The 13,723-nt window shown below is 54.6% G+C and overlaps 4 protein-coding genes across 4 annotated transcripts; 2 read left to right on the plus strand and 2 right to left on the minus strand.

The window, feature by feature from the left end:
• Positions 1-3,051: 3,051 nt before the first annotated feature.
• B0H18DRAFT_928077 (cytochrome P450) lies at positions 3,052-5,141 on the plus strand (the record flags this gene model as incomplete). Its single annotated transcript, XM_048041667.1, has 10 exons — positions 3,052-3,217; positions 3,277-3,463; positions 3,517-3,646; positions 3,704-3,736; positions 3,788-3,858; positions 3,913-4,054; positions 4,108-4,180; positions 4,230-4,535; positions 4,591-4,704; positions 4,757-5,141. 10 exons carry the CDS (start codon positions 3,052-3,054, stop codon positions 4,945-4,947), a joined length of 1,413 nt encoding a protein of 470 aa, XP_047898448.1. The 3' UTR covers positions 4,948-5,141.
• Positions 5,142-5,302: 161 nt separating this feature from the next.
• On the minus strand, positions 5,303-7,129 carry B0H18DRAFT_1188513 (uncharacterized protein). The gene is made up of 4 exons (XM_048036025.1): positions 6,822-7,129; positions 6,087-6,765; positions 5,466-6,027; positions 5,303-5,407 (listed from the first exon to the last, which is right to left on the minus strand). Exons 2-4 carry the CDS (start codon positions 6,635-6,637, stop codon positions 5,366-5,368), a joined length of 1,155 nt encoding a protein of 384 aa, XP_047898449.1. The 5' UTR covers positions 6,638-6,765; positions 6,822-7,129; the 3' UTR covers positions 5,303-5,365.
• Positions 7,130-9,883: 2,754 nt separating this feature from the next.
• On the plus strand, positions 9,884-11,053 carry B0H18DRAFT_557790 (uncharacterized protein). The gene is made up of 2 exons (XM_048038593.1): positions 9,884-9,969; positions 10,019-11,053. Exon 2 carries the CDS (start codon positions 10,121-10,123, stop codon positions 10,772-10,774), a length of 654 nt encoding a protein of 217 aa, XP_047898450.1. The 5' UTR covers positions 9,884-9,969; positions 10,019-10,120; the 3' UTR covers positions 10,775-11,053.
• A 1,080-nt stretch (positions 11,054-12,133) lies between these two features.
• On the minus strand, positions 12,134-13,395 carry B0H18DRAFT_1188527 (uncharacterized protein; the record flags this gene model as incomplete). The annotated part of the gene is made up of 1 exon (XM_048036026.1): positions 12,134-13,395. A coding segment is annotated over one exon (1,116 nt), but the record flags the coding sequence as incomplete, so codon positions are not given.
• Positions 13,396-13,723: the final 328 nt, after the last annotated feature.

Consider the following 13,723-nt stretch of genomic DNA (forward strand, 5'->3'; position numbering starts at 1 on the left):
CACAGTAGCTCACTTCGGGCCCTGGCAGGGTTCCCGCACGCAAATAGACGAATCTTCTGGTGCGTCTCGCGGCTGAGAAGCGTCAAAGTTGACTACAGTCATCTACCCCCTGGTGAGTCGCTACCCCCCAGTGGGTCGATTGCCTATCGCGGGTGATAAGGATAAATCGGGAATGTAGACGCCCGGTGATCGCTTCTTATCTCTCAAGCCCGACGCGATGTTCGCGGCTTACCGTTTGGGGGCTATTGAATGTAAACAGACCCGTCTTAATGCATGCATAGTCCGAATAAATGTCCAGACTGGTACTTCGAATACATGAGCAGCCTTTTGAGACTACAACAGTACAACAAAACCAGAGGTGTCGGACTAGGACTGATTTAATCCTTATATGTATATATTGTACCCTACAGCATGCTCATGTACAGTACATTCGTTGTGGTAGATGTACACTAATTGCTCGTTGCCCTGCAAGCCATGCAGATTCTAAGCCCACTCGGAGGTGACACTCCCGGTAGACTCAGTGCGCGCGACGCGTCCCTCGTTATCTCGGAGTAGATAAGATGTGGATTACCAAATCGGGCTCTTATCACCCGCGATAGGCAGTCGACCCACTGGGGGGGTAGCGACTCACCAGGGGGTAGATGACTGTAGTAGGAGCGCTGGGTGCCAATGTATGTACTGAGTTGTCCCATCCCCGTGCGCTCCGTCTGAAACTGTCTCGTTCGATGCACTGTACTATCGGGCCGATGGTATCTCGGCCATCCTCCCTGAGGGACCGTGGTCCGTCAGTGGACTCGGAGGTGCCTTGCTCAGAAGACGATCTAAGCCAATGAACTGCAATCGTTTGCTTCTGCGCTACTAAGTAGTGTAAGGCTATAGCACTCGCATTTTAGTTACTATTCACGGTGGTACCGGTATAATTATGTACTAGGCTGTACTAGGTGTAATACTTATTTACAATTCAATCTGCCCTGGCAACCGGACCTCTGACACTCCGGCATCGCCACCCCGTTTTTGTCTTTTTCGTGCGCAACATCTTTGTGGCGTTCGGAGCCTCACAGGCCTCACTGTTCAACTTGATGCAGGTGCTGGAAGTCGAAGCCGCAGGAGGGACGGAGGGGCAGGAGGGAAAAAGAGGACGCAATCTAGTCATCACCCTCGAGTGCATGAGGCACACGTAATGCGGGAGGTATGGTTTGTATAATTTCCCTCATTTGTGCATGATTCAGCCATGCAACTTGCAGGTACTTATCAACGAGTCGACGTTTCATGACGGTCGTCCATTCCGGACTCAGGGGGACAGAACCAGTTGCTACCAGCACAGTGGTGAGCTGACACGATTCGTCTCGGTAGACTCACTGGTTGTTGTTAGAGGACCGGCTTCACGCGGAGCGGGCACTGTTCTTCCATGGAGGAGTCTCGCTTGCCTCATAACCCCGAAACTGCGCGACAATACTTCAAAGCTTCACTGCTAGCGGTAATCTCCTGTCAGCGCTGCCTGCCATTGAGTCGGAATTGCAGGGCGCCTCCTCGAGCCATTATATTCAATGACGACATATCCAATTGATAAGCGGTGATAGGGCATCACATATGTACTAATCAATGTTCTTGGTGTCCTTGCAGGGAATGCAGTGCATACAGCACGATATGACATATTACTGGTGGTAAAATGTTTATCGGTACGTCTGCTCACATTCTTCTGAGCTTGTAAGAGTGGTCTGGTACGGTGAAACTTTCGCAGGCTCACCTTTCTGCCTCGGTCAACACGTTTGTACAAATTCATCACATTGGCTCGTCACAAGGCTGAAATTCTTGTCCACAGCTTTATTACGGTGAAGCGGGGGTTGTACTGACGGCACAGCCTTTTCATTGAGCCGTTCTTCTCGTCCAACCTCGCAAAGGAGCAGCCGCGGGTGATCCATGCATCGGATTACTGGACCTGCGAGAAGGTCCGAAATGGATCGAACGACTTTTGCCCCGGTGCACGGAAAGTTGTGGCTTACCACTGCTTACTGCGACTGGAGATCATGCTACCATGAGAAAAGGTAGCCACTCGCCTCTTCCTTCCGACTCGTTGTGTTGCGGAGAATTGCCGTTGACAGGTGCAATGTACGTCTCTTATTCATACCAAGGTGGTCAGGGTGCGCCTGCCGTGGCCCGTCTGGATATTACGCACGGCCGGATATACTGACATGTCGAATTGAAACCAAGCATAATAGTTGCAGATTGCACGGTACTCCGCGATACTCCGGTACGGCACCGCATACAATACCATTGTGATTCAGTCCAGCGCATATTCCACCATGGATCAATACACTATCTACCCATCCCGAAGAACGAATGTCATTCGCATGTCAGGACACGGTATAGCATGTATACAGACGCCTCGGCGAAGTTCTAGTGTCCTGGAATTCGATCAGCAGCGCTCCATGCATGATGAAGAAGAGTGAATGTTCTGCGGCGCCATCTAGGTACGCATCTTCTCGGTACATGGAGCAGTCCACGCCGGTCGTCCGAGGGGTTCTACACACTACCGCGCGGCTCGTTCATGTCGTATGATGTGAAATGCAAATACTGTCATTGACATGCAGCCGATGGCTGCGAAGTGGACGGAAGGGTTTCCCGGGGACTTGTTTCTCCGCGCAGCAGGTTCAAGATGTAGCCAAATAACGACTGACCTCTATAAAAAGCCTTCCCCGGTGCCGAACGTACTCATCTCGAGCGGGTAGTAGCGCAATCTCGAACCTCTTACGATGGCGTCCGTCAAGGCCTTTGCGGACGCGACATCCACGAACCTATTTACTGTCAGCGGAGCTGCGAGTCTGGTACGTCCTCCGCACTCACTTAACGGATAACGGACTGAAATCCGCTGTGAAGACGACTTGTCTGTACTTGCACCGTTTCGACGTCCGAGGGGACATCTTCCTCGCGTATATCTTGATCCTGTTCATGTCCACTGCATCGCTGCTCTCCTATGCAGGCTTGGATACGGTGTACACACTGGCTAAAGCGGCTCAAGCGATGGGTCTATACATTGGATGCATGGCCGTTATGACAGTTTTGTATCGCATCTCGCCGTTCCACCCGCTAGCCGCCTTCCCTGGACCATTGATCAACAAAGTGACGGCTCTCAAGCTTGCCCAAGTCGTCTGGTCTGGGAAACGGCACTTGATGCTCAAGAACTGGCACGAACAATATGGCACTTTCGTGCGTACGGGTGAGGATCTAGATTACGGTGCTAATAGAGGGCCACTCACTGAATAATCACGGCTATAGGGCCTAGCACGCTGTCGATCAATGCGTCTAGTGCAGTGATGCCGCTGTATGCCTCGCCACATAGTTTGGACAAGAGCGGAGCGTACCGACCTGGAAGGTTTCACTCTGGAGGTCTCTTCTTCATACGCGACCGCGAGGACCATAACAAACGGCGCAGGATCTGGGCTCCCGCATTCTCTGCCTCGTCGTAAGCTTGTGGAAGTCTATCAAATCCGCGTCTATTCACAGACGTTTGTACAGCGTGGAAAACATGCTCAACGTTGTGAGCAAGCGAACGCTACAGATGTTGCAGTGCATGGAGGATCGGCGTACCAAGGAAGGTCTGATCGATATGACCGAACTTCTGGGTCATTGGGCTTACGATCTGATGGTTAGTACCTGGAGTCAGAACGACACTACGCGTTGGCTCACCTGCACCGTCTCATAGGCAGATGTTACATTTGGGAAGGCATCCAGAACGGTGAGATGCACTATCATGGCATCAGAGGACATGCCTGACGATACTGTGAAGGAACTCATGGAAGATGGTGATCCGCATGGCGTGGTAGAAAGCGCACAAAATGCCACAGTCGTCTTCGAGATGTCAGTATCTCGTGACTTTCTCCTGAGTAATGCTCTTTTCCTGACACGAACTAGCCTCGGAGAGGCGCCACCGCTCTTTGACGTTCTATGGTACCTCCCGGTCACGAAGGAAGTGCATGCTCTGGACAGAATCTCCAGGAACATTATGGTCGAACGTAAGAATGCGCCCGGTCAAGAAGATATCTCTGCTCACTTGGTATGTCTCGCGCGAGCACATCTTGTTACCATCTTTGATTCATCGCATCGTAGCTCGGCGAACAGGGTGGCGAACGCCTCAGTGACATCGAACTTGATCTTGATGCCACTTTCGCCATCGTCGCTGGTAGGCCTGATCATATTCCTGACTACCAGACGTCGCTAATGGCTCGCAGGATCCGATACGATCGCTGGTAGCTTCACTCTGCTAATGTTCTATCTACTCAGAGACCAGGAGACCTACGCCAAGCTACGTGCGGAACTCGACCAGCAGTTCTCCTTGCCTGAAGAGGCTAATGACTGGAAGAAACTGATGGACCTTCCGTACTTGTTCGGCGTCGTACACGAAGGCTTGCGTCTAGGCACGCCTTTCCCGGGTCTGCCACGCGTGGTGGCGAAAGGCGGAATGATGATCGAGGGCAAGTACATTCCCGAGGACACGGTCGTTGGGGTACCGGCATACGTTCAACAGACTAGCCCAGGTGAGTAGGCTTGACACGCAGACGAAGTACATACTGAAGGAATCGCGCTCCACAGAAAATTTCTACCCAAATCCTATGGAGTTCCGCCCCGAGAGATGGGCACCAGAGGGCGATGGCCTGGGTCCGTCGACAGTCACCAATAAGCACGCGATCATGTGCTTCTCGTTCGGTCAGTGCATTTGCAGCGTATCACGGAGATGCGCACTTACGCTCGCGAACAGGCCCGTTCAGCTGCTTGGGCAGGGCATTTGCCGTCCGCGAATTCCACTTGGTCGTCGCGAAGCTTGTGCTTGCATTTGACATGCGCCTTGCCCCTGGTTTCGACGAGGAGAAATGGCTGGATGGGTGCCTCAACATGCGAACGACTGTGTTCAAGCATCCACTCATGATTACAGCGACCGCTAGACACTAAGAGGTGCACGCACCTTGCAGGAATACAAACGGTACATGGCTTCTTGATCCGTAGATAGTTGATTGTACGATATCCGTCGACTGGAGAGGGTGGCATCAGTGCTACAAGTCAGTCTAGATGTCTAGAGAGCGAGGGCTCCTGGGGGGGTCTCTTTGTATATTTACCGAACGGTGCATCCTGACACAAAATCGATCGAGAAGGAAAACATTGTGAGTTGGGCAATGTACTAGGGGCGATGAATTCTGCGCCGACACCGACAGTTATTGCCACTTGATGCATAAGCGTGGCCCGATAACGTTGGTCCTGTTCAACGCCTCATTGACCCAGGACGGCAAGGACAAAACAGACTTGTTGAGACGAGAATTACATGCAATCCCATGCAGCACAGGCTTGGTCCACAGTCGCTCGGACAACGCCGTCATAGCTTATATTTCGAGTCATACGACGCGCGTCTCGGTGCCTGCGGAACATAGCATCTGGTCAGTGGCATTCCTGTTGGACGTGCGGAATCCACGAACCGTCGCCCCTCCAAATTCAATCCCTTGCACGCCACTGGTCGTATAGGTCTCGAGACCAGCCATCCAGCTTTCTAGTCCATCGCGGCCCAATATTGGCACGTTGACCGCTGCGCCACTGATATCGAACTGATCGACGTACTCCTGAATCTTTGGCAACGCGGCGCGCACGGCGCTATCCTCCTTCAGCAGGAGCATGTCCTCAGAGAACGCTGCATGCTGCATATACCAGAGAGGGTCCTGCTTGATCGCCGCACACTGGAAGAGCTCGAGCAGCGGTTGTGGTACACCAGCATCGACTGCGCATCCATAGGCATATGCGCATCCGAGGGCAAATACGCCGCGATGGCACTGTGGTAGTATCAAGCTGTTAAAGCGCGCGTCGCGGTGGCCTTCGGGGAAGCCTTGGAGCATCGTTAGGCAATGGTCATATACGCACTTGCTATGCAGTGACAGTATACTGTCGTCGTGGGAGGGCGCAGGCAGATGGTACCGCTTCTGGAGAAGGTGAGAGAACAGACGGATGCCGATCGTCATGATATCTCCCTCCGCTATGCTGAATCCGCTATGTCCATCTAGTGCAATTGGCAGACATTTCAGCTCGGGAAGCAGCGTTATGTGAACGACGGTACCTCGATTCGTCCGATGATGTTATGCACAAATGTGCCCTGCGCACCAAGCCGCTCGCCGACCTCCCGACAGTACTGTGTCATGAGTCGACACACCGTTGTCTTGTACACCGCGGCCAGACCCTGGCGAACGGAAGTGGATAGATCGGGGGAGGTGAATTGCCGTAACAGCACCGGAGTCCACGCGTCCAGAACGTGACTTCTCGCCGTGATGTACAACATGGGCAGCTGCTGCGTGCGGAAGGACATGATTGGAACCTTCGCCGACCCCCTGCCTTGCACACGTCGTCTCATCGAGTATCCAACACCGATGTACGACGCCGCCTTCATGCCGGTCAAAGCAATAACCCCAATAGTCACTTGTCCTACGACGGTGCGCCATACGTATGCGTGAAGGAGACCGTGTCCATCCCTGGGTGCGTCCGTGCTGACGCCGAGGAAGGCTGACATTGGCAGGCGGACGTTGTGGAAGGACGTTACGGCGTAATCCAGTGGCGATGTACCGCATCTCGGGGGAAGGAGCTTCGAAACGACGCCTGCACACATGCCGCCTTTGTGAGAAGTCTGCAAGAGGAACGGGTGGATGCCCCGGAACGCGCCGTCCACTATGACTCATGAGCCTGGCAAAAACGACGGCCACCTTGGGACAGATCGGGGCTGTGGGAGGGAAGAATCTGCGTCGGTATGTCCTGTCAGTCACACAGCTAGCCCATTCGCACGGAGTACTCACTTAGCTGCTCCCGGGTGAGGAGTGTTCAGCAGGAATCCATCCGCTACCATTGTCGCCGTCGTCTCCAGGTTTGTGATGTCCAAGCCGTGGTCGACCTCTGTGAGCATGAAGTTCCCCATGACTTCGCCTTTCAGTATGCACTCCACCAGCGGCTCCAAGTCCGCTCGCAAAGCAACCATGGGCGCAATTGTGCCAAGGAAGAGGTTGTAGCTGCATGCGAGGATGTTGGCACAGCTTATGTCCAGGGCTATGGCGGGATACTTGTGTATATCCCAGATACGCAGAGAGCACGTCTCGATATCCTCCAGGGTCAACCCTGCAGGAAGACGTCAGGTCAAGCTTGCGTACGTATCACGATCGCCGAGCGTACCGCATCCTTGCATGACAGCGTTGGCTCTGTCATACGCGAGCAGTATCTGTTTGCTGCTGGCTTGACGTTCGGCTCGCTCCTTGAAGGATTGGTCTTCATGTGGGCCTGGTGGCATTGCGATGGAAGTACTTTCGGATGTACCTCCCGTGGCGCTGGCATGCTACTTAACTTGTATCTGCCACAGGAGACTGTCCAATGATTTGCAGTGTTTGCTTGTTCCATATCGCCTAAGGTTCAGCTAGTGGAAGGACGCAATTCCATGCACATACCGAAATAAACCATCCAAGGAACAGAACTCAGAAACAGTCGCGCACCCTATTCCGTGCCTTCGAGCTTCAGTACTCAGTAACGAGGCGATAAACAACGAAGTTTGACTGGCCGAGACACAGTGTAGCTTTGTGATTCATTGAAATCCGTTCATGGCCGCCGACATTAGTAAGGATCGACCACACGAAGCAGGACCGACCACACGAAGCAGGACCGACCACACAAAGCAGAGGGACCACACGAGCCGAGTCGCCGATGTGCCCTCGGAAGATCTGCGTGGCGCATGCCGGTCAAATACAGTGCGGCCTTTGACCACTAGCTAACCCAAGGTGGTGCGGAGTTCACAGACGACAACTCGATGATACAGTCCTCCCAATAGCGCTTCTTCGAGGACAGGGCCATGATGAGAACGCTTCCTCCAGTAACGGGAGACTGTCATGATTCTGCGCCTATAAATCAGTGTCATTGTCGGAGTTCAGGAAGAATCAGACATACTGCCGGAGGGGCCTGGAGCGGCGGTGGTCAGACGTCGAGTCTATCAAACATGAGCATACTGAACAGCCAACATGTGCGCAATTTGGAGGCACGCGACATAAAGAATCAAATTCGAAGTGAAGACGACTCCACCTCTGAGTTTGCGAGACTTGTCCATGGCGGATGACGACATAAACCCAGAAAGGATTTCGCGTTGCGTATAGAGGAGAGCCAGCACAACAAGATCGCACAGGCTAAGAAGAACGTTGACGGTGCTGGTCACATTATCATAACAACTTTTGCGCATCGAGGGTGTAGAAGATAAGTACCACCAACGCAAAGAGCCAGGAGGACAGCGTAGGAGACAACGCGCGAGCGCCTCAGAGAAGCCGCACGAACCACCTGGAGGCACTAGTATTCGGAACCGCAGATGGACGCGTCGGTGAGGTGGTTGACAAGAATAGGGACGAGTGTGCGTGCGACGAGGCGACCGAAATTGAGCTTTGATTCTAGACGCAGTAGGTATGGCACACACTGCAGACAGGTGTCGTCCAAACGCGTCGCAGCAGAATCTGGGTGAGCGCTGAGCCGCCTTGGGCATGGACGGGGAGGACACGCACCGACGCTATTATATGTACCTGCGCGGGTCGTGCAACATCGTACTGTATGATGCTGCGCTCTCGAGCGTGAGTGGGTGGGCTGACGAGGGTGCTACGGTTGCACAACTTGCCACAAGGCAGGTGGTTGATGAGCATAAGCGAATGTGTAGAGCGTTCACACAAATATTAATACGAGCCAGCTGGCACGAGCTGAGGAACGCTCGGCAAGAGCCGAGGAGGAACAGACGCCGCGGCCACGCATGCGCATGCGCATCTGCCATGGCCAGCAGCGGCGAGACTCAGACACGTACAGCAATCTACACTCAGGGTTATACCACCACAACTATCTCATGCAATAGTCGATGCTATACGTGGCCCGTGTACCGAGTTGGAGTTATTTTGCTAGCTGCTTAGGTACGTATCCGCGCCCAGACGACTGGTAGCCTCAGGCTGTATGAAATTGCACGCCGCGTTATTCGGCGTTCCGGTGATGAGGCTTTGAACCAAAACCTCATCATTCCCTTCGACGATAGGTTCGACGCTTTTAGAGCAGTGTGAATTGCGACCGGGTACAACTCCCGAACAAGCTAAGTCACACATTTCGCGTTGCGATGTACTTCGCCGAACCATTGATGCATTTCTCTAAAACAGCGCGATTGTCCCCGCACACGCTGTCTGGGCGCACAAAGGGAACATACAGGTCGACGTGTGCTTATTGTTGAACACTCGGAGTGCGGATCCCATGCAGCGCGTCGAGGAGTGATAGTTGGTGAGCAATTGGATATTCTGTGCCGTACTAGTACAACGACCCAACGTCGATGACAGAGCCAATATCCGAGCCACGCACCTTAACGGCGGAGCGGCCACTTCTCCCTACGCCTTCTCACCACACGACGACACATCCTGACTCCGAAAATACGGGATGCCGTCCTTTAGATACTGTGATGGGAGCTCCTCTACGGCACCGACGCACCCCTCAAGGCGTACGAATGGCCCCCGTCTCGCATTCCAACAAGCGTACACGGCTCAATCCTCGTGCCATTTCTGCTCCGGCGGTGGATGTCGCAACTGGAAGCAGCCACGTTGATTAGCATCATCGTACTCCCTCTCGAGGACTTCGTCATGACTGACATTCGCCTTTGCTACCAGACGGGAGCCAATCGTCCTCGCCATGGGCCTTGACTGAGGCAGTGAGCGTGCTACGTCGTCCAGGCGAGTGCTATATATGCTATGCATAGCGGTGTCTCATATTCCCCATATGCGGATTATTTGTTTCGCCCCTTATAGCTCGTCACGCCATCGTGCATGCTGCACTCAAGCAGGCAGGTAATATAGACAACGTGCGTGGAGCACGAATTCATTGTTGTGTCTGGGTATATTTGTCGTGGTCACCCGACCTGCCGGCGCATCGTTCGCGCTGTGGAGAATCAAACGTCAAGTACGTCTTGCGTTGTATCTTCGAGACGTATCGGCTGAACTCCGCATAGCCTCATCGGCATCCATCAAACCCAGTTGGTCAAGTTGCATTACGCAAAGTGAGGTAATCAAGGCCCTGCTGCGCGAACAACCGTGGACTCCACCTGACAAGCATGGGCCTCCGCCTCACGTCCGTTCTTGCGACCCTTGGTAGAGCGGTCTGCCTTCTTACCCTTCTTACCCTTGTGGACCTTCTTCCCAGTTGCGGGAGGTGCATCTTCGTCGCCAGGCACAGAAGTGTGATCGTGGTCTGCGGAGCTTGCCTCAGCCACGACATCGACGTCAGTGGCAGGGGCCTCCGTCGTCACCGTCTCACGTTCATGAGATTGTTCTTCGCCAGCGATAGCACCGTCGTCAGGTGGCAGTTGAGCAGCGGGCGAGTCGATGCTCTCCGACTCGCGTTCCTCGTCAACATGCTCCTCGGCACTTGGTGGTCGAACATCCGGGCTGACAGGGATCACCTCCGCGGGCGGGTCGTCGGCAGGCTCGACAGACAGTCCGGAGTGATCGAAACCTTGGTTGAGCTGTGTCAGTGGAGCGGCGGGCGGGTCGACTGTCTCCGCGTCACGATCCTCGGGAACATGCTGCTCCCCGCTCGAGGGGCGAGCATCCCCACTGACAGAGACGTCTTCCACGGGCGGGTCGCCGGCGAGCTCGACAGAGACAACCTCCCGGGCCACTTCGGAGAGTTGCTGATGATCTGGCGCCTGTTGAACGCCGATGGGGCCTTCGGCGGTGGCAGAGTTACCCGATTGGGCGACCGTTGAAGCCTCCGAAAGTTCTTCGGAGGGTTGGTTGGCAGCGGGACTGCTGTGGACAGTGGATCCTCCAGGCCTAGGTCCCATGTGGCCGTTCACCGGGCGCAGCTCGAGATCGCGGGCCTTGAGCATGTATTCGTCCATCTTGTCGGCGATGCGTTCGTTCTTGATGTATGTCGATAGATGGTCATGCCCGCCTTTCCCTGCACTTGCACTTAGCGCAGTTAGCTAGGCTACATTCACGAGGAACGAGGAACTTACGTGAATTTCCGTGCACGTCCCTCTGCATCCACCCATCCGATGTACATGAAGATCTCGGTATCTGACTCTTTGGCCCATCCGTCGACACTTCGCCGCGCAGTGAATCGGAGGCGCGTCCGAATCCTTACAAACCATGAATGTCAGGACCACATGTGTTGCAAAAGATACAACTTACTCATCCAGGGCTGCCGCGCTGCTATTGTCCTCCTCATCCTCTTCCTCAGGCTCATCCTCCTCATCCGTGTCCTCTTCGTTCTCCTGCTCACCCCTGGCTTTCCCCTTTCCCTTCGCTGCCCTAGTCTCGCGCATAGCCTGCTTGGCTTGCGCGGAAGCCTGCTCGAAGACATCCCAACCTTCGGGATCGTCGACCTTCATTCGCTCGATTGCCGCCGACTGAGCCACGGCAGCCAGCTTTGACAGGTCACCGCCCCTCGTCACTCCGTTGGCGGCCCCTGCCTTTCTGGCAGCCTTGGCTACCTCGGGATGGGCACGGATCCAGAAGTCTCGCGCACTTGCGGCTCGCTTGCGACGCTTCACAGGCTGCTGTGGGGGTGGAGGAATTTCGAGGAGGCGCGGCGTCGTAGAGACTTGTTCTTCAATCCAGGCGCGGTGATTTTCCATCCATTTGACTATTTTGCCCTGGGAAGGCTCAGTCACGAACGAGAACCATGATAATACACCAAACATACCCTCCGAGGATTGCCGCATCGCTTAGCACGCTCTGCCTCGGTCTCGAGGCGAACTGGTTCGCCAGGCTCGGCGACAATGCCGAGGACCTTCTCATCGAACTGCGCGGTGAACTGAGTGGCGACGGTCCGCGCCGTGTCGTTGTAGTTGCCGTCCGGTCCGGCAGCCTTCCAGGCGGCGAGAGCGGTGTCGACCAACCAAGAGTGTTGATCGATCCCACGCGCTGGATCGACAATGCAAGTGTAGCACTTCGGGGGACCAGCTTTGCGACGCATGATCGGTGAGTTTGCAGACCAGAGACGGGGGAGTTGTTCTGCTCACCTGCATTTAAAAGGGTGCCACCGACGGGCCACCCGGAGCATCGCTAAGCAATGAAACAAAGTGAGCAGTGTGCCACATCGAGCTGACAAAAACGGCACTTAGTTTACCACCGGTGGGTTCAGAGCGTGGTTCGAACAAAGCCACACAGGGACAGGGGCTAGGACAAAGAGCACATGAGTGGTGTCGCAAGGCAATGCGAGGTAATAAATTGGTGAGAATACACAGCATGGAACACAGAGGGTACACTACGCGCGAGAGACGAGCTGTACAGGGGGACATGGCAGACGGTAAAACTTAGATGCGAATACTTTGACGTAGAACTTGAGCGCAGTGGCTTCGACCGCGTCGAAGTGCTCCGGGTCGTCGCATTCCCCGATAGTGGTCGCGTTTGCTCGCACCATCTCGGGGACCTGTGGCCACGCACTCATGACCCGCAATAACGCCTGAAGGTTCGCTCGCCGACCCCGCCAACCTTCGTCGCCTGCCGGTGTCCAACAGAAGGCGGGAGATGAGACATCAACAACCGAGAACGCGGTTTGATGAACCGACGAGCGCCACACTTCAGCAACACGTTGTGCACGTTCCCACTGGCGAAAGGCGTCGTCCGAATGGTTGACGAGGAGGCTGTCGAGGGCGCGCAACTCGCAACGCCAGTTCGTTTCGTAGAGCTCCCAAAGCACCAGCTTCTGGAACCACTGGTTAGTTTTCGCCACCTCGACGCTGACTTTCATCCCGCGATACCACGACACGTCTACTTCGTTGTACGACATAAGAGATCCTCCTTTGGCGAACAGGCGACGTAGGCACTGTGAACGCTCGTAGAGATATTTGCGCTTCTGTGCCTCCGATGGGTTGTCGTTCCGCGGTGGTCCAACGCCACTGGCAGTGTTGTCGGTCTCGCCAGGCTCGTCGACACGATAATCGCCATAGAGAGCATGACGCCAATCGGCGATGCGTAATGGCGTGTCATTGATTGCGGAGTCCACGAGACGGTGCCGGCAATACTCACGGATGCGGGTGAAGTTATGGAGGTAACGTGCTTTGTGAGTGCTAGCCTGGAAAATGACGAAGGGCGGTGGGAAGTAGTACTCGAGGGCGACGGGCGGAGGGAATAGCAATGGAGACACATCGGAGAGGGCAGCCATCCAGTTCGAACTGACGGTGACGAGCTCGACAGGAGGAGCTTTGTAAGTGGTCGCAGGGTGTGGTTCCCGCAAGTTCTCTGCTCGACCCGCGCGCGTGCGTTTACCTCTCTTCTTCGAGTTGCGCGTCTGAGGTGGCGCCTTGGGCCCAGACAGAATCGCCTCAGTCAAGTCATCGCCCTTGAACCGTTTCGCTTCGCTTTCCGCGCCGTCAGCCCGAGGGACGACCTGAAGCCGAGGCAACGCCGAGGAGCACAGAAGATTGCTGACAAAGAGCACTGTAGGTTGCGTCCAGCGTCCCGGGTCTTGACATCAGGAAAACCCTCTTTGCGTAATTCGTGGTAATGTTCTAAAATTGTCAATAATACGCGGAACACGGCAGAACACTCAATAATACCTTGCCATTATGAATCCAACCATCACACCTCTCGTATTCGCGAGTATTACTCCGAAGTCGGTCCTTGTTCCTCGCATGTGCAATAATTTGCATGTATTCATATCACTGGGTAGTTATTGTCTATACAACTATGGACTGCGTAGTATTGAG

This window comes from Fomitopsis serialis, assembly GCF_022376445.1.
Source record: "Fomitopsis serialis strain Sig1Antser10 chromosome Unknown B0H18scaffold_6, whole genome shotgun sequence".
NCBI lineage: Eukaryota > Fungi > Basidiomycota > Agaricomycetes > Polyporales > Fomitopsidaceae > Fomitopsis > Fomitopsis serialis.

Bases quoted from the DNA above. Each gene is read 5' to 3' on its own strand.
- B0H18DRAFT_1188513 (XM_048036025.1), bottom strand. From the start codon at position 6,637: ATGTGTGCAGGCGTCGTTTCGAAGCTCCTTCCCCCGAGATGCGGTACA. The intron at 6,028-6,086 runs GTTCACATAACG...AGATGGACATAG, and splicing joins GGACGAATCGAGGTACCGTC to CGGATTCAGCATAGCGGAGG. The intron at 5,408-5,465 runs GTTCGTGGATTC...TATGTTCCGCAG, and splicing joins TTGAATTTGGAGGGGCGACG to GCACCGAGACGCGCGTCGTA.
- B0H18DRAFT_557790 (XM_048038593.1), top strand. From the start codon at position 10,121: ATGGGCCTCCGCCTCACGTCCGTTCTTGCGACCCTTGGTAGAGCGGTC.